The 27,666-nt window shown below is 47.4% G+C and overlaps 1 protein-coding gene across 6 annotated transcripts; it reads right to left on the bottom strand.

Moving 5' to 3' along the window:
* Window positions 1-889: 889 nt before the first annotated feature.
* On the bottom strand, window positions 890-27,666 carry SLC41A3 (solute carrier family 41 member 3). 6 transcript variants are annotated; one of them, XM_065642656.1, is made up of 12 exons: window positions 25,218-25,301; window positions 24,299-24,352; window positions 20,259-21,080; window positions 14,727-14,834; window positions 13,808-13,879; window positions 12,853-12,997; window positions 10,566-10,712; window positions 7,805-7,949; window positions 7,008-7,087; window positions 5,097-5,231; window positions 4,139-4,287; window positions 890-1,802 (listed from the first exon to the last, which is right to left on the bottom strand). In XM_065642656.1, the coding sequence occupies exons 3-12, from the start codon at window positions 20,451-20,453 to the stop codon at window positions 1,617-1,619; spliced, it is 1,362 nt and encodes a 453-aa protein (XP_065498728.1). In that variant the 5' UTR covers window positions 20,454-21,080; window positions 24,299-24,352; window positions 25,218-25,301; the 3' UTR covers window positions 890-1,616. The 6 variants fall into 6 exon arrangements, with proteins under 6 accessions (XP_065498728.1, XP_065498727.1, XP_065498726.1 ...); XM_065642655.1 differs by lacking the exons at window positions 20,259-21,080; window positions 24,299-24,352 and adding an exon at window positions 27,381-27,666 and having other exon boundaries at window positions 25,218-25,536; XM_065642654.1 differs by lacking the exons at window positions 20,259-21,080; window positions 24,299-24,352 and adding an exon at window positions 26,520-26,634 and having other exon boundaries at window positions 25,218-25,536.

The following is a 27,666-nucleotide window of genomic DNA, read 5'->3' as shown; positions in this document are numbered from 1 at the left end:
CAGCATGGGATAATTTACCTGTTGTAACAAAAAAAGGAAGAGCAGAGCAGGCTTGGGGAGGAGGAAGGTGACAGCTTATTTTTTTTCAGGGAGGGTTTTTCCCCAAGCCCAGAGCTGATCAGCTTTTGCTGTTAGGGACCTGCAGCCACGTGTCGATCCTGTGCAGGCGCCTCAGCTTTGCAGCAGCTCTGGGAAACCGGAGCAGCACCAGGAGCAGAGAAACACCCAAGGCCAGCAAGCACCCAACACAGCTCAAATTTAAGTGTTTAAGAGCTGGCAGGTCCTTGAACAAGGCATCTGTCTGCCAGCAGGCTGGGGGACAACCTTCCCCTTGCTCTCCTCCAACACACACAAAAGCGGATTATTATTAGAGTTGAGGCCTAGTAGCATTTTTCAAAGGTTTGATCCACGTCCTCAACTCCTGAGTCTTGGGCATCTTATCTGGAGAACCCTGCTTCTTTGATTTCAGTGACAACTGGCTGCTTTCAGCCCCACAAGCCTCCTTAACGTGTTCCTGGTAGCGCAGGATAGCCACCTTGGAGTGAGGACCTAAGGAGCTGTTTGCCAAATCTTTGTGCCAAACCCTCACCCAGCCCAACACGGTCCTTATGCACACATGAAGATTGTAGACTCATTGCAGAGCAATCGTTAATCAGCGGGTGGCTACTGTGGGAGAAGGTAGGGGCTTTAATTCTAACCTGAAACACATGGGCTGCAGAAGGCTGCTCCTGGTTAGGAAACACTGATTTTCCTGAAGCCCTGTTAAAATTGTCCTGTACAACCACGAATGGATGAAGTGAGCAAGAAGTTCTACCTGACAAGTTTGTACTAGAAACAGGCAGAGCCGCGGCAAGAAAAAACCACCCCAAATCCACAGCATTACCTTTTTTTAACCACTTTATTTGTGCGTGTTGTTTCTATAAACATTTTAGCTACTGGACGTTCCATAAACCGTAAAAATAAACCTTCCTGTGCCCAAAATGCAATCAATCCAGCCTGTCGGTCAGACAACAGTGATGCTGCCAGCGCAGGTGGGTGGTATCCCTAGATAACCTCCCGCTGGGCACGAGCCAGCGAGGAGCTCACTGCATCAGATCCTGAGTTGTCTGAGCGATGGAGAGGAGACAAGTTTAAAGACCTGGTTGCTCCTCTCATCCAGGGATGTGACGGGAGAGATAAGGTGATGAATAAAGAATTTCTCCTGATGGAAAGTCAGAGTCTGATGGAGAGGCTGTGACATCCACTTGCAGGATCGGATGCAGTGACCTCGGCTTTGGAGCAGCCTCGCAGGCTGTCGGTGCTTGAAACCCATCAAAATGCTCATTCATTACAAATGGCCCAAACGCTCCTTAACGCCTTGTTTGTCGGGCGCAGGTGTGAGCAGTGGGCACTGCTTAAAACCGGCTTGCTGACTTGCAAGGGTGCAAGTCTGTGGGTGCTGATTCCTCGGCGCGGGTGAGCGCAGCTGTAAGGCACGATGGAGAGGAGAGGTGGGGCGCAGGGGCAGCAGGGGGGCCCAATCCAGCCAGGTGACCCAGCGCTCATCACCAGGGTACCCTGTTGTCCCAGAGGAAAGCACCGTGTTGCACGAATGATGCAGAGCAGCACTTGGTCTCTCAGTTGCCCACGTTCATGTCTGCGCCATGGACGAGCCAGACCAGGCGGAAACAGACGGCCAGGAATCCGGTGCCCAGGAGGTCGCCCAGGGCAGTGAGGTAGGGGATGGAGAAATTATCGGGGTCCAGCGCCTTCCTCCACATCAGGCGCACAATTAGGTCAGCCACATAGAGGAGGATTCCCACCTGGGGAGAGGCAAGAAAAAACAGAGACAAACCGCTGTTTCTCTGCAGGATGGAGCTGCTGGGATGGGTGTAGCTGGTTCAAACTCTCGGGCGCTGCATCGCCCACGGTGCCATGGCCCCGTGCTGCCAGCCACACGCATGGGGACCGCGCCTGAACTGCCAACCAGCACCGTGCGGCCCAAAACGGGAGCCCGGCCGCACCAAAAGCATCTCCCCAAGCTACAGTTCCCACCTGCCACGCCATGAATGGGAGCACGCCCATTCACTCCAGCAGAAACAGGGCTGCTGTGAATATGCAGGCAGCCCCACGGGATACGCTTGTAGCCAGATTTTTTTCTCTTTATCCTTTTTTCCATTAGAAATTCAGATCACATCTACTTTGCTTTTCCTAAAAGTCTCAGTGGACAACTGGAGTTTGAGGCAGTTTTTACATCAAAGTTATCCCAAGCAGCACTGACATATAAAAAAAAGAGAAAATAATTTCTTTTTTTTCATCTCAACAGTTTTTAAATCTTTGTTGTGATTTCTTTTAATTCCTATTTCATTCCCGATTCTGATAAACAGATGGAGGAAAAAATACTTTGGTTAAAGATTAAAGACTGTCTAGTTAATTGAATTAAGAACGGAGAGAGAGTTTGCACCCCACATCTGCGGGCCCTCCATGGGAGACGGCAGCACAACAGGAACCAAAGCCAGAGGCAGCATTTCTAAAGGTGAAAACTGCAAGTTGCGTGGGGGGAAGAGGGAGGAGGAGAGATGTAGGATATAAATTAAATAACAGAATTGCAGAAACTGAAACTGGATGGAAACTCAAAGGGTTTTATATAGACCATTCCTCTGCCTCAATACAGGATCAAATTATGCCCACATCTTTCCTGATGATTGTTTGTTTAACCTTTGCTAATCCACCCCCAAAGATGGAGATGCCACACTCTAAGCAATCAGTCCCACGGCTTCGTTTTTTTTAGGTTTTTGGGGTTTTTTTTTCTGCTCTTGTTTTTCTCAAGAACTAATATAAATCTACCTTCTTCCATTTGAAACCCCTGATTTCATGTTTCATCCCTAGCAACCACAGAGAAAATGTTATTCTGTCCCTCCCTACAGAAACTTGGTCCTTTAAAGGCTGTTAACCAGATTTTTCTCAAGCCTCTCTTCTTTGGACTAGCTAACCCCAGTCCATTCAATCATTCCTCCAAGGTCATGTTTTCTAGGCCTCTGATCTTTCTCTCTGGGCTTCCTCCAGCTGACCCAAACTTCCCCCTCTCTCTCTTTCTGTCTTTCTTTACAAAGTATAATGGAAAGGAAGAAAGAACCAGGCTGAGCATATTCTCCTCTGCTGGCCTCCATGGGAAACTTTCAGGGTCAGTGGTGTTGCTGGGATTCTGCTCTTTACATTGTCATTTATTCTGCGTATTTTCATGCTTGGCTCTGGTCGAGGAGTTACCTCTGTGCATAGAGAGAAGAAGAAATATTTTCCTTGACAACTATGGCTGTGCTGCTGGGCTTAGGGTTGTGCAAAGGTTGAGAAAAACTGATTGTTTACACAGGCGAGGAATTCACCCGCAGACACGAGGCTGCTTGTAAGGCAAAGGAAGAAGTCAGCTACCTCACCCTCAAATTAATGAATCACTGATTTAAAAGGGCAAGTTAGAGCCTCTGTGAGTTCAAGCAACAGCTGCATGCATTTCTGGGTGAGACAACAAAGTTTACAGGGCAGGCAAATCAGCGAAAGGGAACAGGCAGAAAAAATGGGATGAACTGTCCATTGTCTACCCAGAACTTTTACTTTTTAAGATTAACTTCTCAGGCCTGGGTTTTTCCTTTGCTTTTGACCCATACGACCCTGCTGAGAGGGATCCCTGGGTCTTTAGCATGATATGTGAAACTGGTTTTCAAAATGAGTGAGGAAACCTGCTGGCTAGGTTTCACAGCCTCTCACTTGCACGTTACTGGGATGACCAGTGACAGTCTAGAAATACTTGGGTCTTAGGGATTCAAGGAGTGAACACTTTAAAACAAGGTACCACCTACAGCAAGAGACATCTCCTTGCTAAGTGTGTCTCTGCACACATACTGCTGCTCAGCAGATGATAACTTCATCTCACCTGACCCCTCACTCACCCTTAACAGCAGCCATGCTCATGTGGGAAACCAGATCCTGGTAATTTGGGTGAAGTATGACTGGACCCACAGAGGATACATGACGCTGGGTAGGAAGCATGCCTGAAATGACTGGAAACATGGGCAGCTGCTAGAAGTTTTACTGTTTAGCCTGGGGACTGCTCTGTTTTCATGTTATCTGTGAGATTCCTTTTGGATGAGAGTTTGGGGTTTACCTGCAGCAAAGCAGCAGTCAGGTAGAACATCACAAAGGTGAAGGACAGAGACGTGTGGCCTCCCTGCAGCAGATGGATGGTGTAGAGGAACACAAGGTGCCCTGGGACAACCAGGAGGAACAGGACTCGGGCTGACTTGGAATTCACCTCTGTGGAGGACAGAGACAGAAACAGCAATGACAGCGGCTGCAAATGGTGGTGGGATGACAGGATGCAGCTGCATATTTTCATGCTGGTACATAGACTTGGGGCTGTCCCCTCCCACCAACCACATTGCTAACGCCTTTTCTAGATCACGCAGCAATCTGGAGCATCTGCAGTCATCAACTCAGCAGCTTTGCCTAGCACTGAAACTATGTGCCAAAGACGTGCTCCGCGCCGATCCACTCTTCTTCCAAACACTCCTCTCAGCTGCTCTCTGCCTCCCACTGCTTCTGCTCTGCCTTGCTGCAACCCACCTTCCCAGTTTTTAGTTTGCTTTAGCAGTAACTCCCAACCTGGCAGGGAAAATCAAGAGGAACCTGGAATCTAAAAAGAAAACAGGGGCAAACCCAGTTTTGTTGATGCTTAGGTTTATCCACTGCAGAAGAGGGAGGAATTGCTGATTTTCAGCAAGTTTATGCTCTTTTCACTCCTCTGTCCACAGGTGATGGCTCTAGGCTGGCCATGGTTAAAATGACTTTCTATTAGATCAAATCTGAGATTTTTTTCAATTACTTTCTTTAGTGCTCCCTGAAGGCCCGTTTCTTCGCACACCAGTGAGCAAGTACACCACAAGCTTATTTTTCAAGCTGCCCACTGCAAAGATGCTTCCGCTCCGATCTGAGCGTCTTCCCTGTAAGGGGAAAAGGGAGTTCTACCTTTAAAACCCACCTAGTCCTTCGTCAACCAGGCTTGATAAAGGAGCTATCTGTGATGACAGGCCTTGAGACATGGACACCAAGGGTTCAAGGTCTACCTGATGAGAAGAATGTGGTGCATGGGTTGGGCCAATTCTGCCTCATCTTGTATGGCAAAACTCCAGGCATGCTCCAGAAGTGCAGGAATGTGGAAATACGGCTGGCCTGGATGGCAACCAGATTCCCTCCAACACCTGTGAGGACAAAAAACAGTAAACCTGTAGAAAACCTTCACTGTAGCAGGAAACATCAGCCTAAAACCCAGCCCAAGGTGAATCCATCCGCATTCACTTACAAGCTCATCGGGAGCAGCAGTGAGAAAAAGAGAAAACCTGATCCCACATGTCATGGTGATGACATGCTGTTCGCTTGGCAGGAACAGCTCACAAAAGGAAGGCTCTAGTGATCGTCTCCTTCTGACTGCTTTATACGAAACATGTTCCCTTGCTTCCCAGCACCAGCTGTAAATGCCACGTGGCCTCTGCAGATGATGGAATTGCACCTGGTTTGACACAGCCTGGGAGCAACACCTGGGGAAAGCAGCACAGGCAACGGGAGATGCTGCTCATGGCCACTTCTTGGATTTACTCACCCAGAGAGCCATTATTGTTTAAAACACAACAAACACCACAGAGAGTGATTATATGTCTGTCTGAAGGCACCTAACGCGCTTGTTAAATGAAAAGGAATCACGTGAGAATGAATCAGAGCCCAAATATGTTAGATAATTAAAAGGCAATTAATTCCTTCCAAACTGACTAATTCTAGCAAACATGAAAAAGCAGCTATGTTTTCCAGCAGAAAACAGAGCGATGACGATCTATGGACCAAACCTCCACCACCCTGAGTATTTGCAGGGTAGAAATGCCACAGAAAAGGTAACTGCAAGCCAGATCCTACAGGCTTCTCACGTTTTCCCTTCCTTGAGGAAGGAAATGCTCCATTGTTACATGTGAGATTTGCCAGAGCAGAATCAAAGCGAAAGTATTATATTAAGACTAACTCAACACAGGTCAAATAAGAGCTTTCTGAATCACGTGCTGCCACTCTGCAGGACTCCCTTGTACCTACCAAGGGAAGAACTACCTGTGCAGACCCAGAGCACTGCGAAACTGCCACCAGCTCTGCCAAACCAGTCACCTGCCCCCACACAGCAAAGTCTGGGTCAATCATTGTTCAACTAAATTGCTGTTGACATACTTTCCTAATCAGGCCCATTGGGTAACCATGCTGGAAAGAGTTTGTCAGCAAGGTGGCTGCCTTCATGCAGACCCAATAAGGTGACAGCTGGGTGACACCCTCTTGACACTGCAAGAGGACACCATGCTTTGAGGTGCCAAGCCTGCCCTAGGAACGTGGGCTTCCCCTGGAATGGGCCTGGCCTGCAAGAATATTGAAATAGCAGAAAAATAACCCAGTGGATCCCCGGCAGTTTGTACTGATGCGTGTGTATAGAAGTATTGCGAGGTTTCAAACAAATATAAATATGCACACACAAGATACTGATATATACATTAAAAATGCCTATATATAAAATCTTTTAATATATATATACACATATAATCTTAATAAATTAATCTTTATCAGCAATCTGCAGAGAGGATGATGGCACAGCTCAAATTGCTGAGTGGAGAGAGACAGGGAAAATAGATTTATTGTGACATCCTTAGTAGGCTTGATGTTACGAAATGAAAGGTGTCAACGTAGCTCTCAGAGACAACTATCAGATGCTGTTAACCTTTCCCACAGCTCTGCCAGTATTTTTCCACCCTGCCTGCTATTTTGCTCCAAAGACACTTCAAGATATAAGTAGGGATGTAATGAGGACCAGTAGCTTCACTTCCACTCATGATGGGAGCAGGGACTTGAACACAAACCTCTGTGTAGGGGCAACAGTGGATACTATAACCCTTGGGGAGGATGGGAGGTATAAATAGAAGTGTGTATATAACCCCCTCTGCCCAACCTACCGTTAATCACAGGTGTGAAAACTGCCATGCCTTCGAAGTTTGGATCAGTTACAGTTTTGTCCAAGATGAGCCCACCAATGCTGTTAAAAAAGGACAAGCAATGAGGGTGGATCAATCTCTCTTCCCCGGGTAATTCCTACACTGTGCCAGCAGCACACTGAGATGAGTTACTGCTTCTTCCCCATTGCCAGGGCTGGACTATTCCCCATTTACTCCTTTTACAGCTCAGTTTTCACAAACAGATAGCCTTACAGTTTTTGTTATTGGCATAATGAGATCAGGGAGGCCTCCTTGCCCACCCTTGAGTGAAACTGGTAGTATCCAAGGAACCTTTATCATCCTCCCCAAAAGTTTTGCTACATTTCTATACTGGTCTTAGCAGTTTTTTTAAATTCTGTCCCAGATCTCAGCTAGGTCTGAAAGATGAAGTGCAGGTGGAATGAACCACCTGGCTCTACATTCACTGGTCTTCAGTCTTTAGAGCTGGATAAAAATGAGGTTGAAGTTTAACTATTTGTAATGGTCATCATCTCCCTTTTTGGTTTCCTGGCTTGCACCCACATGGTGCATGGATGTGCGAGTGAGACTTAAAATGATGACTTGCATTCCCAGTCATTTGGGGGCTCTTTATCTGCCATCTCACAGCCTATTGCAGGCCCACCAAGAGCTGAGAAGCTCTGGAAAAATACCTTTCTGCTGGCCCTTCCAGTCTCACTTTTGATGGAGTTCTAAAGGAGCATGTTGTCTCTTTGCAGCGTGCACACGCGTGTGGGCTCAGGAGCAGTTCCTCAGTTTACCTGCTGATGCTCATTGCAACAATGACCGGCTGCCATCCAGATTTCAGGACTTCGGCAAGGGAAGGACTTTGCTTGGCGATAGCAACCCAGAGGGGGATCATGACAATGAAGACAACACAGATCAGAGGAGAAAGGTATTTCATATCTGGCAAGGAAAAGAAATTTTGAATTAAATGTCCCTGGCTTCACAGGTTGCCAAAATCATATTGCACCAAGTCTGGAAGAAAGGCAGCAGGGCTCTCCCTCAGGCTGAGTTACGTTAGCAGAAAAATCACATGAACCAAGATATTCCCCACACAACCACCTCACTCCACCACAGAAATCTATAATTAACCCCTGAAACTCACTGCTAGAGGATGTTATTTGAAAACCAGCAGGATTCAAAGCAAGTAATATTTGAAGATGAGCAAGTCTCCAATTCCACCTCCAACTAAGCAAGACAAAAAGTTACAAAATTTCTGGCTTCAGGGTACAAATCAAACAGCAGGGCAAGGAGGAAACTCCTGTGTGCAAGCTGTATCACACTTGCAACAGACACCTCACGCCTTCACCTAAAACAAGAGGTAATAGGTACTTTTGGTGACAAGCTAGCAGAATTGCTGAGCAGCTGGTCTGCTCTGTAGGAACAAATGCTCTCTTGCATATATAAGCCAGTTAAGATCCAGGGTTTCTTTCGTGCAAGCTTACATGTGTTTCCATTAGGTGCTTTTTCCATTCAGTAGGGGCATAACCTTGAAGTGACCTTTGGAAGCAAACGAATTAAAAAAGAAGTAGACGTGCAGCACTAGAAGAAAATAAACATGACTCAGAAGCATGAGAAACACCTTCAAGCAATGGGGACGATGCCAACCCTTTTGATATAAAAATGCTTCTTCAACAAAGCTCTCCATCTGGTCTCTGCGCTGGCGCCAAAGCCAGCAGGTTGTAATGCAGATTTTGCAGGTAATCTGGGAGATGAAGCAGGCTCAAAGTTTGCATTTTCCAAAATGACATTACGGGAGCCTCAGGCTACCTGGATGAGACAGCACCGATGTGATGATACGTTCCATGAAGCAAGGGCTCTCACACAAAGAGGGGCACTCTTTACACGCGGCTTTAGTCAGCACTGAAATGCAACCACTTCTGGGTGTAAATAGCTGCTGTTTTGTCAGGGCACTTTACCACCTGGAGTCATTTCAGACAGATGGGTTGTATGACAAGACTTAGTTGCTGTACTGGACCTCCTACCTCCACTCCTTGTTGTTTCGGGCAATTAATTTCTTCTTAAATAATGCAGACACAGAGCACTGGAGTCTATCTGTTATGAAATCCCACAGAAAGACTCCTGGTAGGATGAATGGACTTCAGTCTCCACATTCCAGTTCTGCCACATTCCCCCGCACAGAGCCCATAAGCAAGCTGTAACCCAGTTGGTATCTCCACTATGCAGAACTGGGAAGGAGCAGGGATGATTTTCAAAGAATTGAAAATCTTCACTGGCAAAAGGGTATTCCACAGGAGATGGTGCTGCATCAGGTGGCACATAGTATGCCAAACTTTACAGATGCACCGGTGATTTTGACTGAGACATTTTGGTAGGACCCAGAAGTTACCAGAGCATGGCCTGGCCCTTACTACACACTGGGGAGGGAAATGGATTTATTCAACCACCATCAACAGTGCCCTCCTCCTCCCTGCTTCACATCATGCTCCCAATGACTCGGTGTTTGTGTACTGAGCATTTTCCATCTCAAGGGGCTATTTAAACTGCTCTGAAAACATCCCAGACGCTCTCTGGTCACAATCATAGAGGTTATCATGTTGTTCCGGCATGTGTTCCCTGGAAGATATTATCAGAGATGTAGCGACTGAAAGACCAACTAACTTTATAGAGGCAGGTGTGATGGCGTAATGGAAAAAACCTATTAAAGAAAATGCATCTCTGAAGCTCACGGAGGGCTGGACTGAAGCGATTCGTGGGCCTCTCCCTGCAACGTGTGCTCCTCCGCTTCCTCACTTGCTGGCATATGGAACGAGTTATGCAAACTGACAACAGCTGCCTCGCTGCTTCTGCTCACAGTCTGAACTAACAGTTTGGGTTTCAAATGGCATTGAGTTTGCTGGATCTTCTTGTTTTCCTATTTCTATTCTAGGTTAGTCTCATGGTAAATAGCCAAGCACTTTACAAGCAGCAGTCAGACATATATCACCAAGCTGAACGTGTTTTGAGCTTTTCGGCATGAACAGGTACCCAAGTCTTTGCCAACCAGCCGCACAGCTAAACCTGTAGCCACAACTCCTACTCGGAGTCCTGTGAGCATCAAACAATGCAGCACTGCCTCCCTCCCTCCAAGATGATAACATCTCGTTCATTCATGGCTCTCCACACAAGAAGATACAAGAATATTTTACAAATGCCAAAACCCTGGAATAGCTTTGTGAGGAAGGACCTGCTATTACCCATGCACAGAAAGTGGTTATGCTTGGCTAGCGATAAATGCAGGAACAGAGTCAGTGTTGCATATGTCAGCCTTCTGTTCCAAAGCTATGCAACCCACTATGGTCATTTACTTGACAAAGCCCAGTTGTGTTTCTTAGGCTATGCCTTCCAGTTTGCTACTAAAAGAGAGCCTGGAAAAAGCCTCTTTGGTCATTTTTCTACCCCAGTGGCATGACTGCCTCCATTCTGAAACACCCCAGAAATGGCTTCAGCACCTTGCAACAATTTCACAAGGATTGGTCCCTCCCTTGCTGAGTTGCAAATCCCTGTGAAACACTGTACCTATGTATTTGAAGAGTGTGCTGCTGATTCCCGCCAGCAGGGAAAGGGTTATCAAGTCTCCCAGGCTTGCTGCTATGGGTGTGGCGACATTGTCTGGATTGATCCCAACTTTCCTTGCTCCAATGATCACTCCAATCATCACCAGACCTAGACAAGACAGAGAGCAGGCATCAGAGAATGCATCCTGCTGCGTTTCACCTCCGAACTGCTGTTGTGATTCCCAGAGCAACGCGGGCTCTGGGAAAAGCAAGAACCACATTGCCCAAAGCGGTATCACGCAGCTGGAGATCGGACATCCCCAGGAATTTGTCCTCTTGCTTTCACCAGCCTGAAGGGCATGACTCTGCCCTTCTGAACTGCACCAAGGGCCCAGAGCCACACCAGCAAATTCCAGGGATCAAAGGAGATACCAGCAGGGAGCCCAAATGTAGAAGCTTCCTCCTGAGCAGCCTAATCTCTGCTGCCTTGAAGCAGGACCAGGCACGGAGCACACTCAGAGAGATAAGCACACAGCAGGCATGAGGCAGCCTCCTGGTGCCATCTCCTGCTCTGGATTCTGCAGCACAAAGATATTTCCCATATTAGACCAAAATTTCTCTGAGTTTGAACCACCAAGGAGGATTCAGCTTCCTTAGAATAGCCTGATTTAGCCTTTGGGCCTGGCCACCAGACTGACCCCTTGCATCCCAGAGTCTTTGGGGCTGCTTTAAATTGCACTGGATATACATTGATGCTGTGAGCAGCTCCAGAGTGGAAGGGTTATGGAGGTGACACACATCACCTCTCTTCCCCTGTCCTCTGAGCTGCACCTGGAAAATTCAGCTGCTTTTCAGCATTGTTAGAGAAGAGGGAAGTTTTGCTTGACCAGCAAAGTTAAGAAGGACAAATGCCAAATCCTGATGAACGTGTGGGAATCCCTTGGCTATCAGATCTTTCAACAGGCCTGTGGAAAAGCCACCTGGAATAAACCCTGCGTGGCCAGCCTCCACTGCTGTGTGACTAGCAAGGGCAGCCTTGAGATGAGACACATGACATCTCTTCAAAGTCCTTCTGTGGCTGGCAGCACATACCAAAGGAAGCCTGAGAAATGGTGTCTCTCTCCAGCTCACAACCTTTCTGTGCCTGCTCACCCAGGCCTGCCAAGCCAAGCGTGCACAGGAGCACTGTCTCTCCCCTAAGAAATGCCACATGTGCACCTTCCCTGCTACAACACCCCTTTTACAGAAACGCATCCTCAGACAACATGGCATTCTCTACCAAAGCCATCCCAGACACCCACGCTTCCCTCCCCACCGCACAGTTCGTGCTGCTTCCCTCCCTGGTTGTAAAACCAGCAGCTTCCCATCGTGCACACCCACACACAGGCTGCCTGTGACTATGTCCAGGGAAGAAACTAATGCCAGCTGAAAGCCTGGGACGGTACTGCAGCAAAGCCTCTCTGTATCACGCCAAGCAGGGAGATTGAAGGGAAGGGTTTAATGAAAGCTGCACTGCTGTTTTTCTCTCTTAACAACTGCCTCATCCCATGTTTTCCATCAAAGGCATCTACAATCACCCTTTGACTCCAGCTTCAGGATATGCACTTGCTCCAACTTGTCCCTTTCATTTAGAAAACTTGCTGTATCCAACTCTGCCAGCTCTCTCTATTCAGGGTGTCATGCTGCCCTCCTATGGCAGATTTACAAACTGATCATCCCCAACTGACACAGAGCAGCTCCTGCCTGTCCACCCCATCATGTTTCCGTTGCACGGGGAACAGCCAGGGGAGTGGAGAACCTGGCTCAGGGCTCCCACGGGGAAGCCACAGTGTTGGCCATGATCCTCCGCAGGGTACCGGGTGATGTGAGTCCATCTCCAGTGTGCTCTGGAGCTGTCTGCTACCAGACTCATAACAAACCTGCTCTGGGCAGGGCGTCAGCTCACTCTCCCCTAGGAAACGGCCAGAGTTGATGGTCAATGCATCACTCAACACACACAGAGAAGGTGTGTGCGCATGTGTGTACACCCACGCATAGCGTGTGGCATTTTTCATGTGTCAGGCGAAGTGGGACATTTTGATTGCTGCCGTGGATGCTGAGAGCCCAGAGAAAAACAGATCATGGGAGAAGAGAAGCAAAGGCAGGATGCAGAGAGGGTGAAGGCAGCCAAAACAAGACTAATTCTCCCTGCACCTCTCCTCCGTGTGCCAGACCAAAGGGATGTCAGCTGGGCCTCCCTGGCAGAAGGGACAGTTTTTTTCCCGCACCCGAGTGCTGCACGTTTGATCTGAGGAAGGAAAACAACTCACCGAGAGAAAGTGCAGCTATGAAGGCCGTGGTCACGCTGCTGGCACACAGCACGGCAGCCTGGCTCAGCTCCACCGAGCCCTTGGAGATGGCTCCCAGGATCACAGCAGCAACAGCAGCCAGAAGTCCCACCACGGTGGCCTGGACCTGGGGGCGCAAAGACAGCTGGTGAGCAACCATCTGCACCTGGTCCCACGCACTCCCGGCTCCATGCAAGCACAGCGTTGCCACACAGCTAGGAGGGCAAAGCCTTGCAGGGATGCTGAACACTTATGGATTTAAGCAGCATCCCTGTAAGGCTCCATGACATAAAAAAAAAAAATCCCAACAAAGTTTGGAGAAAAAGTCTGGAGGCCTGCAAAGGGCAGATAACATTTCAGCAAAGGACAATGAGTGCATGAGCAAAGGCATAGCCCCGGTCAACACAAAAATGGGCTCCCCATCAACACAGCACTCCAAGCAAGCTGAAAGCTGTGGAAGGTGATAAGGGGAAGCACAGAAACGTGTCGCAAGCCCTGTGGCCTTGCCATGTGCAACCTCTAGGCCAGTTGCTGGATTTTAACAGGCAGAAATAGCCACAAGACGCACATTTCTCCCATCTCTCTCTTCCTGCCCAAGGCTGATTCCCAAACACTGCCAGTAAATGACAGGCTTTATCTAGGGGCTGTTGTGAAATAGGGATTGTGCCAGAGCTCCCCCTGCAAAAGGAGGGTTTTTCATTTTTTCAGCTTGTCCACAAAGGCAATGAATGTCTAGATGTGTTTTGCAGCTAAACTGCAAGCTCTGAGGCCACACAGAGCTTTATTGGAGATCAAGTTCTGGGCTCTGCTTGGCTCTGTTGAGAGTACCTACCTGCCCCAAATTAACAGTTCCATATCCAGCGCTGCTGGGAACAGATGCTGTTGCGCTGCAGCACTGGAAAAGAGCCTTTTTCCTCTCCCAGCTGAAGTGACTCACCTGGATAAGGGCTAAATTGCAGGTGGCCATTTTCCATTGGTTCTGGGCATCATCCATCTGTCCGGTGTTAGCCTAGGAGCCAAGAGAGACACCCTGAAAACCTGTTCCTGTGGAATGGGCAGCTGCTGAAGGCAGTTTCACCTGGTCCCTGTGGGAAAGAGGTCACGAAAGCCAGAGAGAAGCGAGAGCAGGTCAGCATCTCCCAGCCTTCCCTGCATTTCCTTTTTGACACATCTCCATTGTGCTCTGACCCAGCGTCCCAGGGACATCCGAGGCTCACATGGAGGTACTGTAGGTATTGCAGAGGCATTGCAGGGCACCCAGCTGCAAATGGAGTGGGCACAACCAGCACATCCCACATAGACCAAAAGCTGAACAAATTAAACCATTTTTCCTCTTTTGTTTCCCCTAAATCACCCTGTTAAGCACCAATTTCTCCCAAGACATGCAACACAAACAGCCCAAAATAAACAGAACTGCTTATGGGGATAGGAGAGATCAAATCTGGAGTAGCAAAAGCTACTGCAGGTCCCAAGGAGCCTTGGTCTCCTCCCAAGGCGGGATTGCAGGGAAGCTCTGGGTCTCTCAAGGGCCAATATCCACAGCAAAGCAATCCAAAACTGAAGCTGACAGCTGTGGAGCCCTGGCTTTGTCTCCTTCATGTGTCACAGGGCCCCAAATATCAGCAACTGGCCACCCAGGGATTAATTCACCTTCAAAACGCAGATGGAAAGTCTCTGTTCCAGTTACAAAATGAGGGCACACACATTATTTTAACACTCACACACCACTAGTTTCTACTTAGCAGAAAAGGGCACGTCTCATATACACAGTGTGCTTATATAAAAGCAGAATTTCCTGATGTCTCCTGCTAATCCCCACCCTCCCCACACACACAAACCACCTTGTTAACACTCACAGCAGTAGAGAGCCTGGATGCCAGCGTCATCTCGAGATTACCCTTCAGGCCAACCAAGGCAGGAACCAGGATAAAAACTTCCGTAATTGTCCGAAACACATCCCAGTGCTGGAAAAAAAACAAAGGCAATGACCTCACTTTGTTATGATGTTGCTTCAAAGACGAGTGGGTTCCCATCTCGCCACCTGCTCTACAGGTGTCTGCTGTGCACACAGGGGCAGATGCTGCCCTGGCCTGGCTGCGTTTTGGGAGCGAAGGAATTTCTAGCTTGCAATATTCCTTCTGATCTCATGCACAGCAAAGCACTATCCTAACAAGGAATGAACCTTCTTCCTGAGGGCAGCAGAAGATTTTGGAAAGCGACAAATTAAAATGTGCCTTTAGCATCAGCCAAGAACAACATGAAAAATAATTATGGTTCACAAGCCAAACGAAATACAGCGTGCTCTCCATCCTTTGTACTGACACCCGATACAGGAACACCTATCGCTATCCAGACTCCTAAGAACAAACACAAAGATCTGGAAACGATCTAAGAACAAAGAGTTGTGTCTTTTTTTACCCAACCTCTAAGCATCTAAGACTGGTGGTGGGAGGGAAGGAGACTTTTGTATCTTTTCTCCACAGGCAGTTCCCAAATCTTCCTGTTACCAAGCATGCTGCCAGCACAGCTGGAAAAAGAATTTTGAATTAAGATATCCCATAAGCCTGAACTGCTGGGCCAGTAACTTGATTATCATTGTTCCTCTGAAGCTGAACTGTACGAAGCTGTTGAATCAGCTGCAACACTAGAAATCATCTGAAACCTTAAGAAACTTTGTTGATTAACATGTCTTCTCTATTTCATCTACCATACAGCGCCTTGGAACAGAATTCGTTCACCCCCTGTGCATTCAAGGATGTTGGCAAAGTCCCGCTGTAGTCAGAGAGGCTCATATCAGGATGAAATTACAGAATGGAGCAGCTCACCCTGAAGTAAAACCAACAAGCTCCACATCTAAGAGCAGAATACAAGAAAAAAAGGAGAATCCACAATGAGTCAGACCACAGGTCCATCTAACCTATCCTTAGCTCCACCAGCAGTCAAATTCAGATGTATAAAACAACAATCTACAACTACGACAAGTAGATGGAATAATTCTCCTGTATATTCTCCAGCCTACGACTATCTGTCACAGGGCACTGAGCTGCAGGGCTGCTGTTTCTACACATGAGCGTTCGAAGGATTTATCTTTCAGGTACTCATCCAATCTCCCCTCTCCAAACCATGTGCCATGCTGTGGCAAAAATTTCCATAGTTTAGCCACATGTCACGTGAAGGATCAACTTGTTCATTAATTCTAACTTGTCACTGGCTTGTGTCATGTGATGGTCCAAAATTCTGGCACTAGAGGACGAAACGAACAGGTCCCTGCCCATCTTTTCCACATCCACTGGGATTCTGTAAACCTGAAAATCCAGGAGGTTGGACGGACTCGGTAAATGTCAACGCGTTCAGCTGTCAGACTGCTGGGAAATACATACGGGGTGTTTTCTTTCCTCTGGGAAAGGCAGCCGTGTGGCTGTCGGCTGGGAAGACCTCAGAGCTCCCTTCTGCGTCAGGAGGAGCGACAGCCCTGAGCACGCAGCGCAGGACACGCCAGAGGTGCAGATAACAGGCAAAACGTTATTATCAGTACAAAAAAGCACGTTTCCTGGCAGTGGTGACCTGGAAACAGGCACGTTTCAAAATGTTGAAGTTACTGTTGAGTAAATAACAGACAACATGAGAACAGTCACTCTATTTGACATACTACAATTTTGTTCAAATTTGTTAACATGGAACTTAAAAACCCGAGAAAAGCTAGGGGCAGACACCTCTTTTAAAGATTCAAATCCCCCTCTCTCCTCTCTCTTTAATTAAGAATAAAGATCCAAACACATCTTTGACATCTTCAAAAGAAAGAGGAGAAAAAACAGACTTCATAGTCACAATGTAAAAAAACTCAATCATTTAAAATACACAGATATGCAAACACTCATATTTAAGACCTTGCATATTTTGCACATAAAAAGACAAATACAAAGCAACAGAAAAACTGAACTATTTGGTTGCTTGTTTGGTTTTGGTTTTTTATCTGTTCATGTTACCTTTTGCAGGTCTCAAGCCATCATAACAGAAGTTTCAGCATATGAGGTATGATTTTTTGGGACTCTGCCTCACATATAATTACACCGAAAGGCTTTGAACAATTAATAATCACACAACTTTACTAATAAAAAAGCTGACTTAATTGCCTCCATTTGAGTCTCATTAGTGACTCATCAAGAGCCTAAGGACAGATTCATGATGATTTATACTGCAGTAACCAGGACTCCATTGTGTTAGACTGCAGAAATACAGAATAAACACGATGCCTGTGACATTGCCTTGCACGGCCGTCAGCTGGAGGAGCAGGTGAACGTGACAGCTCAGGAGCTGCCTGAATGAAGACAGCGGGATTAAGTCTGTCCTTCGAGATGTACGCTGGCCTAGAAGGAACAGAAACATTGCCTGCAGCACTGCAAAACCACACTGGGACACTCAGCCAGAAAGAGACTCTTCCCCACGTCACGTCCCCCTAACGGACTTGCAGCTCAGAGTAAACTTGGTTACCCCGCGATCCACGGCAGCTCGTCCCCATGTCAGCTGGATCTGCTCATGAGGTCCCCCAGAGGAACAGATGCTATGATGTCCTACGACAGTGTCCCCGGCTGCAGTCCAGCGCCACTGTCCCTCCTTACACCGTTCTCACTGTCCCAACCATGTCCTGGTACCTCTCCGGGGCATCCATTCTGCCATGGCAGCAGCTAAGAAACCTCAGAGGTTTTCCATTGCCCTGAACAAGTCAATAGAGAGATCAAAAGATCCTGGACTATAAAACACAAGCCAATTCAAAATCTTTTTCAGTGCTAATCATCTCATAGGCTTTTATCAAACAAGGACAGGGATACCGTATATCTGTGACTTTTCTTTGGACTGTGTCCCGCTGCAGCAGTGTGGAAGGGGAAAATGAAAGTGAAGCTTTCCTCCTGAATTCTCTGGTTTGAAATCTGATCATCCAGCTTCAATCTGATTCTTCATCTCACTGTAAAAGAGTGGGCCAAACACTGGCAGGCCCTGCAAGGTCTCCAGCAATGCCAGCCAGCCCAGAATTCAGGTCAACCAGCTGGCCAAGGATCACGGGAGCAGAGGCAGAAATGTCCAGCAGGAAAAGACCCGTGCGGTGCTACCAGCCCTTCAGAAAGACTGCACCGTCTGCACAAACAAGAGGAGAAAATGGCAAACTGGTATTTCTTTGGGCATCCTCTTATTACAGTATGAGAGACCCAGGTTTGAGCCTTAGAGTCAACTGGACTAGACAAATCTTTGTTGTTGATTTTTTTTTTTTTAAACAGTAACACGAACAATTCTTGGTTTCATCTCAGGACAGATCAGAAACTGCTAATATCCTGAAAAGTTTGATAGGACACAAACAAGCAATTTCCACTTTGTTCTCCTGTTTACAACAATGCGAGCCCTGCAAACAAGAGATCTAGCTGGACTCGGCATAGAACCACGTTATTTCAAGATATTCTGTATGTAACAAAAAAAGGGCAGCGCCATTAAACTCACATGTGTGCTCTAGACACCATCCTTGAACTTGCCTGTTTATCTCCCTGTCAAAGGCAGACATAGAGTTTCCTAAGAATGTTTTGCAGCGACTGCAAACAGGGAAAATGTTCCTCAGTCAGACCATCCCCTGAAAAATGGGCAAATCACAGACTCCTGGACTAGAGAAACCTGTAGTTTCAGTAGTGGGAGCCCTTGTGATTACCAATATGAGTCTTGTGGTACCTGGACTCTCCAGTTTTAGTTGGACGGGACTGCAAGTTTCCAGTTCTCATGCTCGCAGGAAGAAAAGTGAAAAATAAGCAGCTCAAAGACAAAAAAGCACAGAAGAATAGTCCAGACCTTTAATGGTTAAGATCTCTGGACTTTTCCAGCCACTGCTTTTGTTTTTAAATATAGGGTTGTGGATATCATGGCAGCTCACCTCACTGACACCTCCCCTATGCCAGCTGTGACTCTCAATGCACCAGCTCCCTCCTCTGGGAGCTGAACCCACTGACAGCTTCTATTTCACCACAGTTAGAAACACCTTCACCAAAAAATACACTTCCTATTATTGTGCTTCATGCATGACCCCGTCTCTAAGCGTCTAGTGAACAAACACACAAAGTAGACTGCACTCTGGTATTTAAAGGACACATGCGATGTGGGTTTACGTGGCTTGTGTTTCCCATCAGTTTGGATACAATTACATTGTTGAACAAAGCTCGATTCTTAGCAAGTGCATTTGATTCCTTTTAGACAAAGACCTATTCACCTGCCAAGGGTATGGACTGCGTATGTACTATGTCTTTATCCTTCTCCAAGGTATCTGGCCCAAGATAACTGCTGACTATTAACATAACATCTTGGGTAGTTTGAGAACTCCTGTAATGCTGCAAGACAGGTCTGTATCTAAGCACAGCACAAGGTGGAGATGACAAACACAGCACAGCAACAGCATGTGCCGCTCCAGTTAACCCTTCTTTGATATTCCTCGTCTTCCCTTCAATTCAAGTCTCTGCCTTCTTTGTTTCTTCCCATACAAGAAAAACCAGCAAGGTATTGTCTTTCCAAACACTCAAGTATCCATTTTTAGCTCCTGCTGTGGTACTAATGCCAGAGAATCCAACGTACTGCAGTGAGCTCAGAGTGCAGGACATATCCTTTGGAAACTCTGCCAGCCTTTTGATTTGTAAATCCACTGGCATGAGATGTCCAAACTAGATTAAATTTTGCATTTCTATTTGTGCCATTGGTACAAAGGAAAGACAGACAGGATAGATTCTGGTTGTGGGCACAACAGGGTAAATCCAGCAGCACTCCTTGGAAATCAATGGAAGTTATTCCAAATTTACACCCCCCTCAGAATCTGGCCAAGAAGCACTCAGTTTGTAGGCAACACTAATCTTTTTATGCTGGCATGCTGCTCACCACAGTATCTAAATGCCTTGTAGAACAAAGATTACATTAGGTTGTTCGCAAAGAATTGAAAGCATAAACTTGCCTCTAAGTGAGACAGGTAGTTAATAACAACCCTGACCTAGATCATCTTATCAGCAATTCTTGAAGGAAAGAAATAACACCATGCAACACAGAAATATGCCACAGTCTGACCTCAGTTTCTTCATGGCAGTCATAACCCAAGTGTTTAGGCAGATACAGCACAGGGAGCACCCAGCCTAACACACCGAGGGCAGCATTAGGCAGCCTGTCTAAAAGCCGCTCTCTCACTTTACAAGGAGCCCGTGTGCTGATCTAAAGAAGGTTGAGAGTGTCTCTCTAGCAGAGGAGAAGCTGACAGCCATCCTGCTGACTGGCTGCCAGGACCACACACATTAAAAACAAAACCACACAAATGCACAAGGTCAGTGAAGTAGCCCACCCTCTCACTACAAAGTTGCCTAAACAGATGTACCTACTTGAAAAACATCCATCAAGAGGCCAGCAGCCACCATGCCCAAGCCAGCCAGAAGGAAAGGCACAAAAATCTGGGAGGCAATGGAGAATGAAGTCTCTGGGAGAAATCCACTGGCTGACCTGGTCAACTTGCAGGTGAAACCTCTCAACTTCTTGCCGTGGAAGCACAGTTCCAATTGTAACTGGGTGACCACCATGGTCAAACACCATTACCCCATGCTCGGCAGGGCAAAGTGGGGGAGATCAGGACATCAAACAGATCCTCCTGGTAGCTCTCTCCAAAGTCAAAAGAATGTTTTTCCTCAAACTATAGCAACGATGCCAAATTGCTTCAGCTTCTTCTCCTCCTAGGAGCACGTCCAGAGGGTTGCAGCAAGCGTATCCTCCAAAACGGATTCAGCTGGGCTGAGCCCAGGTGGCAGGAAACTTGACGGACATTATTTCTCCGAGTTATATCCAGGGGGGAATTAAAAAAGAGAAAAGAAGATTGTGGAGGTGTCTGCGGACGAATAGAAATAAGCCCACGCCCCATTCAGCTCCCACCACCTCGATAAAAACCAGTAAGACCTGCTCAGGCTACAGCACTGAAAGAGTGACAGGTCATGCAAGAATCCCTCAGCGTGCTCAAAGGCACTAGTGTCCTTTCTCCTCAGGTTACATTTCTTGTCAGACCGCAGCTCGCCTTTGATACGATGGTTTAATATGTAAGCCTGCTGTGAACCGGCCCCACTTCCCTCACTCCCACCATAAGAAACGTTGAACTTTTCTCACTGTCCCAAGGCCGAGGAGGTGGGGAGTTAACAACCAGGATCCGTTTTGCTCTCCTTGAAGGTGAAGAAAGGTCAAGGAAAACATGAGGCCACGTTTCTCCCGGCTGACGGTATTACGCAGGTCTCATCCCCAGGCAAGTGACACAGCTCGGCCGGCTGGTGAAAGATCTGTCCTGCTAGACCCCAGCCCCTCTTCTCCCCTCTGTGGTCTCCATGGGATGTAACAATCTCTGTGCTAGCTATACCTCTGAATGACTGGCTTTCAGGGGAAAAAAAAATCCAGAGAACCAGCCAATAAGCTTCAAAAGTGAACACCCTTATCTGCTGTCATCACTTCAACTTTCTGCTAGTTTGCAAAGGCCAAGATAAGAGTCATAGCGAGAGCTTATTTAAGGTAGCTCTGCAATCTCACTACACGGCAGGCGAGAGAGAGAAAGGGTGAAGTTTCCATGCTGTGAACTGGTCTCCTTCCTACCCTAAAGAGAAACATTCTGCCTTTGCACACTGCCAGGCAAATTCTGTGTTTGAGAAAGGGGGTCTCACCCCAGATTCTCCCTGGTCAAACAACTGACAACAGCTCAAGAACCAGAGGTGCACCACGGCCATGTACAGCCCAAGAATTCGTATCCTGCTCGGTGAAGGCTGAAGTGTATTCTTCAGCTCAAAGTCATGCATGCAGGGAAGGGAGTCAGGGTATTCTGTTGGGGATCCTTCTGATAATTAATCTGAGCAAAGTAATTGGACCAAAGGATCAAAAAGCTTTAAAAGCACAATTTTGGATGGAAAGGGCATAGGATTAGTTTAGCATATTGACAACTGAGCTTTTTCCCTGTTCAACCACAGCTTCAAATCCAGCCATGCCCCAGTGAAGGTAAACAACTCAAAGCAAGCATGCGTTGGTAGGCACGAAAGACTCAGGTTTCTCAGTCTAGTTCAAATTCAGTGCTTAAATTACATTGCCTCACTAACACTTTTTGTACTCATCAACCCCTTCCCTGACACTCTTTTCAGAGAGACATAAAGATTAATGGCTTGTGGACTCTGTCCTTGTGACAGGGTCCCCAGCTTGGAGCTAAATGCACTGGCAGGGCTGGACAGAACAAGACACACTTTTGCCTTGCAGACAAACAGGGAACTGAGGAAACTCTCAGCCATGTGGACAGCGTGTTTCTCTTGGTCTGAATTCACACAAACCGAAGCAGGAAGCCTAGCGGGCTGAGAAGGCACAACAGATCTTTCTGCAAGCGTGGCAGGGTGGAAAACCAGCCCTAGCTACAGATGGGAGACTCTGTCCTTTGCTCCTTTCTAGGTCGGCATTTTGGTCCAGCCTCCGAAGCTTCTCCACTCCCAGCTGCCTTGGTGTGACAATGGTCCAGTTAGCTACAGCTTACAGGGGAGAACTTTTCAGCTAATCTAACTGGAAAAAAAAAAAAAAAAAGCTCACAATAGCTGGAAGAGGGAGGTTAATAAAAACCCTGTAATAACTACACATGACCCAACCTCTTTATATCAGCCAGAAACTGAGAAATGACAGCATGAAGGCGCAGTTCTGGTTAGGAACTCGCAGAGGCTTCAAGGAAATAAAGGACAATCTCTGGACAACTACCATGAGTTTTCAAAGATCTGATAATGTGCATACCTAGTCCCATATGCCATTATATCTGCCAACTGGATTGCCGACGGGCAGAAACATTAATGTAAAGGAAATATTAATAGGTCTGAGTGACTCAAATGCCATTAACAAACACAGTAGCAAGACATCCTGTACTAAAGCATCAGCCTGCAGGGTTTATGAGTTTTATCACGCTTCAGCTCTCTCTGTTTCTAAGCAAGCACCATAAAAAGCCCTCAACCGATGAGTCAGTATGCAGAGAAAGTAATTGGTTCAGGTGACCTGTGTGTGTACACTGGATCATTTTATTACGCATTTAAGGAGCCTCTGATAAAGATCTGCACCATATTTGTCAGCAAAGAGATGCATCATATTTTCCTGGCAAAGGGATATAGAGATGCGTCAGGTTTGAGAAGAAATAGAGCGCTGCCGAACAGCAGGAAAAAGATTATAACTGGTTGGGAAAAAAACCCCTAAAAACACCTCACGGTTGCACCACTTATCATGGCAAAACCTGGGCAGGTACCCTGCTGCCCTTCTCTGCTTGCAAATACACTGCATCCCTATGCTTGCAAACCATCCAACAGGTAGCATTGACCTGGAGGAGCCAAAGCACAGACAACCTCTTTGGTGGGCCCTGACCCTGACCTAGGGCTTCCATCTGCTGCCACAGTACAATAAAAAAGATCAGAACGATGACAAGTGCCAAAGAATACAGTTTTAGATGTATCTTATCCCTGCAAAGAAAGGATAGGGATACCAGTGAGTGCTCTTACTGCAGCATTAGCAACAGACAGCAGTTTAGACACCTTAGATCAATGGGAGGATGATGCTTTTCAGGGACCACAAATCCCAGTTGTTGGAGTGCTATCCCTCCTGACTCTGCTAGCTCTCTGTCAGATCAGGCTGTGTATTTTTCCTGGTTTTTACCTCGCTCCTCACTTCCTCACTTTAGGAAAGGGCAGAGAAGAAAGCTTATGCCGAGAGACTGAGAGCAAGCAGATGGAGAGTGTTTGGGTCCCAAAGCCTCGCAGCATCTCCTGTTGCCCCACAGAAACAGCACCAGAGGCCAGGACTGGCTTAGAAAGGAAGGGCAGTTCCTAGAAGCAACAAGTCCACGGTGAGACACGCTCAAGTGGCTCATCATCACGCATGAAAAGTCACTGTACTAATCGCCAAAGGTCTGCTTTCGCTATGAGATGTTGCATCGGTTGATTTCCCAGGCTCTAAGCACTAACGTGAAAGCTCTTTATTTGCATAAAACAGAAAGCAGACTTAGGCAATTTCAGAGTGGAAGGAGGTTTGCTTCACATTCTGTTTATATTAGTGGCCCAGTCCTTCCCAGAAAAAAAAAATACTGTCTAAGAGAAGAATATCGAAAGAAAAACAACCCTCCAGCATCGTAAACCCATCTGCAACTTATTTCACACTTTAATATCTCACAATAGGAGGTAACATGCATGTTAAATGTCAGAGATCCATAGGAATGGACAAGTCTGAACAGTCCAAAAAATAAAAGTGGCTGCTCAAGACTCTCAGAATGACATCTACGGAGACAAAAAGTAGTTTGCCAGCAGGTTCTAGATTTGCCTTGGTGTTTTCTGATCTGATTAGACATTCTGCTGGTTATTGAGTACATGCTAAGGTCAGTTAAGGATACGGTGTCACTCATAAGCCTTGATAGCTCTTCAAGCTCAGGGAGATCAGCCGAAGGCTAATAGAAGAAGAACAAAGCGCCAGATTTGTGAAAGTTGTCAGTGCAAGCACAGTAGTTTCAGTGTCACTGTATCAGATAGATCAAGGCAGTCTGACCCAAGAGCCGGCTAGACAAATAACAAGGGCTAACAAAAAGGCACACAGTATTGAGAGTCACCTAGAGTGCAAAGATAGAGCAATTTATAATCTGGAAACTAACTGCAGCTTTAAACTGTCTAAAATTAGGTGCTCACCATTACCTTGAAGCTGTGTACTGCTGCACCACAGGAGGAAAGGTCCCATCCCGGCTGTCACAGAATTGGAGATGGCATTGAAAGAAGACCTGAGGATTTGAGTCATCTACTGCAAGGCCTTCAAAAAGGATGTGGTGAGCGGGCCAGGCTGAGCTGGTTGTACGACGCATTAACAGAGCTGGGCTGGCTGGCTCCCTGTGCAATGAAGCAGGGGATGCAGGACTTTCCAGGGCTACATCCAGGAGTGATAAAGCTGCATCTACTGCAGGAAAGCACTATGCCACCACAGCCCTTGGGGCTGGAAGTCAGCCACCCTCGTCCCAGGAGCAAAGTGAGATCTTTGCACAGGACTGCACCTTCCTACGTAGATGCCTCAGATCCTTCACGTGCTCTTTGGTATCATTTTGTCTTTTATCTCCAGAGGATTAAATGGCCCAGAAAAACAGCACGCAGTATCTCCTGAGAGCTGCACAAAAATATATAATAGCTGACTTTGAATGACACGTTGGCATATAAAACTGCTGCAAATCCTCCTTTACTTTGCTATCCCCAAAACAAAACCCCAGACTTTCAAGAAAAGTCCCCCAGCTATCCCATTCCAGGTAGATCACATCAGTTCCTTTCCCTTACCTGAACGTAATCCAAAACCATGCCTGCCAAGACCATGCCAAGCCCAGCTAGGAGGTATGGCAGAAGCACTTGCAGGCAAATCGCGACGGCTGACTCTTCCCGTGACTTTGCCATGGCCACTTTCCCCTCAGCCACCAGCTTCTGCTGTGCAGGCGAAGAGACATCCTCTGCCTCCTGACTGCCAAGTCGGTTCTCTCTGTGTTTACCCTTGCTCTTTGCTTTGTGCCTAGATCGCTCGCCATTCCTAGTCCTGCCTTCTTTTTTCCTCTGCCGAACTTCCTCGCCTTTCATGGTAGCTTTCTTAAATCACAAAGATTTCCTGAAAAACAAAGTCAGAAACAATGAGACATTGGATGGGTCAGAAACAGGAAACCCTTTGGTGTTTTGTCCACTCCACTAACCTGAAGGCAAACCACCACCTACTCCCCAAACCCTAGATGCTCTGCTGACCTGCACAGTAGTACTTTGTTTACCTTCAACTTTATAGAGCATCAAACCAATCTCCCTTTCTGTAACTGCATCTGTCTTCCCAGACCTATGTTCATGCTGGAGTACTTGCTGTGCATCCTGGCTCCCACCCCGAGAACACCTAGAAGGACGCGGACAGTGCTGCACGCAGCCTGAATTCTGGACCCACCAGCTCTCCCACTGCAAGTAATGAAAACTGAGGAGCCCAGCAGAATCCAGACCTTTTCAGGATTTGACCTCTAACCATGAAATGGGAGCAGTTCACATCCTGCAGTCCAGCAAAGGGTATAATTCACACCTAGCATAATACAGCTAGCTGTCCATCACTCCTCAAGAACAGGATAATTCTTTAATCTTCTTTCTAATCTGGATGCTTTTTCTTCCTGTTGTGCTTTAGTTGACACGCATGCACTATGTGACTCATCTATCTACACAGAAGTTGCCATGACCCCACAACAGCTTGCAAGAAAAAAAAATAAACATGCAAAATTGTTACCAGTCACCCTTTGCCTGCTGTTTCATTTCTCGCTCTAAGTGTCATTCATTCTGCCTGCCCCAAATCTTTCCCTGTCGCCTCCTGCCAGTACTCATCCAGGTTAGCCGCTAGCAGATGTTCTCTGATGCTCTCATTTTCAGGATGGACCCCTAACGCCCTAAGCCCCTGCACTACCACAGGAAGGATCAATCCTCTTCTTGCCCAACATCTGGGGAGCAAAGGAAACATCCAGGAGGCCCCAGTCACAGCTGTAGGGAGCAAGGAGGAATGAACAAAACAAAGTCCCTCTTTACAGGAGGAGGAAACCCCGGCCCTCGGTCCCCCCTGCCAGCGCTTACCGACTCTTTGCCCTGCCCGGGGCTCTGCCTGCAGGGCCACGGCCACAGCTGGGACGATACAAACGCGGGAAGCGCCGGCCACATCTGGGGCCCGCCGGCGCGGCTCGGAGCCCGCCCTGCGCAGAGGCCGCGGGTTCGAGCCCGGCCCCCGGCGGCAGAGGCGGCGCGGAGCCGTGAGTGGCAGCTGCCGGCCCGGCCCTGTGGGTGTACCGAGAAAACACCCGGGCCGCTCTCTGCAGGCTGGAAACTGCTGCAACCCCTGCTATGCTCTCTTTTATTATCGTTATTATTATACCTCTTCCTGCCCCCCAGCAGCCAGAGCAGGCAGCTTGGAGGGGGAGGGAGAGGCTGGGGGGCTCCCAGCAAGGGTGGCTGCTGCTCGGGAAATAGCCCCGCTGGAAGGAAACGCTTGGGGTACCCGGGATGCCACGGTACCTCTTGCTGCCCCACGGGGACATGCCCAAGCCTCTGGTTCCACTGCCACCCCCTGCAAACCCATGGCAGACCTTATCAGAAAGGACAAAAACTTTCAGCATAGGCTGAGTGAACAGGAGGCTGCAAATTTGAGTTGAGGAAAGACGTTTCCTCCATGTATGGTTTGTGTTTTGTTTTTTTCTTATTTTGGCATTTGCAAGTGCTCTTTGTGTAAAAGCCTGCCTCCACTGCAATGACAGCAAAATTCCCCTCAACTTGATACTTTCTCCCCTTCCCATATGAAATGAGCACGTTAGAAATGTGATTGCAGCATCCGTCACATTTAAGCACATAAATGCCATTAAGCACTCAAGTAATGGTACTCATGCAAGGCTCCTGGATCATGCAGCTCAAATTGCCAGAACAATTGAGGATATTAAATCATACCTCAGTACCAGAACAATCTCATATCCTGCTGAAGTCTCTCAGATGTCAACGCTGCGCTAAAGGGCTTTTACTGATAAAATGGTGTCTCCGGGCCTGCAAGCTCTGGCTCGAGCAGGGCACACCAAAGGGAGCTGAAGGTTTTTGTGACAGTAACGAAACGCTGCAGCTGGTGCATGTTGAGGGTGTGCGATAACTGCTGAATGTCAAGGCTGTAATGGCGAGGCTTAAATTTCAGCTCGCTTGGTGTAATTTTATGTCTTCGCTTTGCGACTGACACTTCCCTGAG

The sequence above is a fragment of the Caloenas nicobarica genome, chromosome 11 (genome assembly GCF_036013445.1).
Source record: "Caloenas nicobarica isolate bCalNic1 chromosome 11, bCalNic1.hap1, whole genome shotgun sequence".
NCBI lineage: Eukaryota > Metazoa > Chordata > Aves > Columbiformes > Columbidae > Caloenas > Caloenas nicobarica.
This window is presented reverse-complemented; position numbering and strand designations above follow the sequence as displayed.

Bases quoted from the DNA above. Each gene is read 5' to 3' on its own strand.
- SLC41A3 (XM_065642655.1), bottom strand. From the start codon at position 25,508: ATGAAAGGCGAGGAAGTTCGGCAGAGGAAAAAAGAAGGCAGGACTAGG. The intron at 7,950-10,565 runs GTACAGTGTTTC...TTTCCTTGCCAG, and splicing joins CACACTCTTCAAATACATAG to ATATGAAATACCTTTCTCCT. The intron at 1,803-4,138 runs GTAAACCCCAAA...GCCTCTCCCCAG, and splicing joins TGACTGCTGCTTTGCTGCAG to GTGGGAATCCTCCTCTATGT.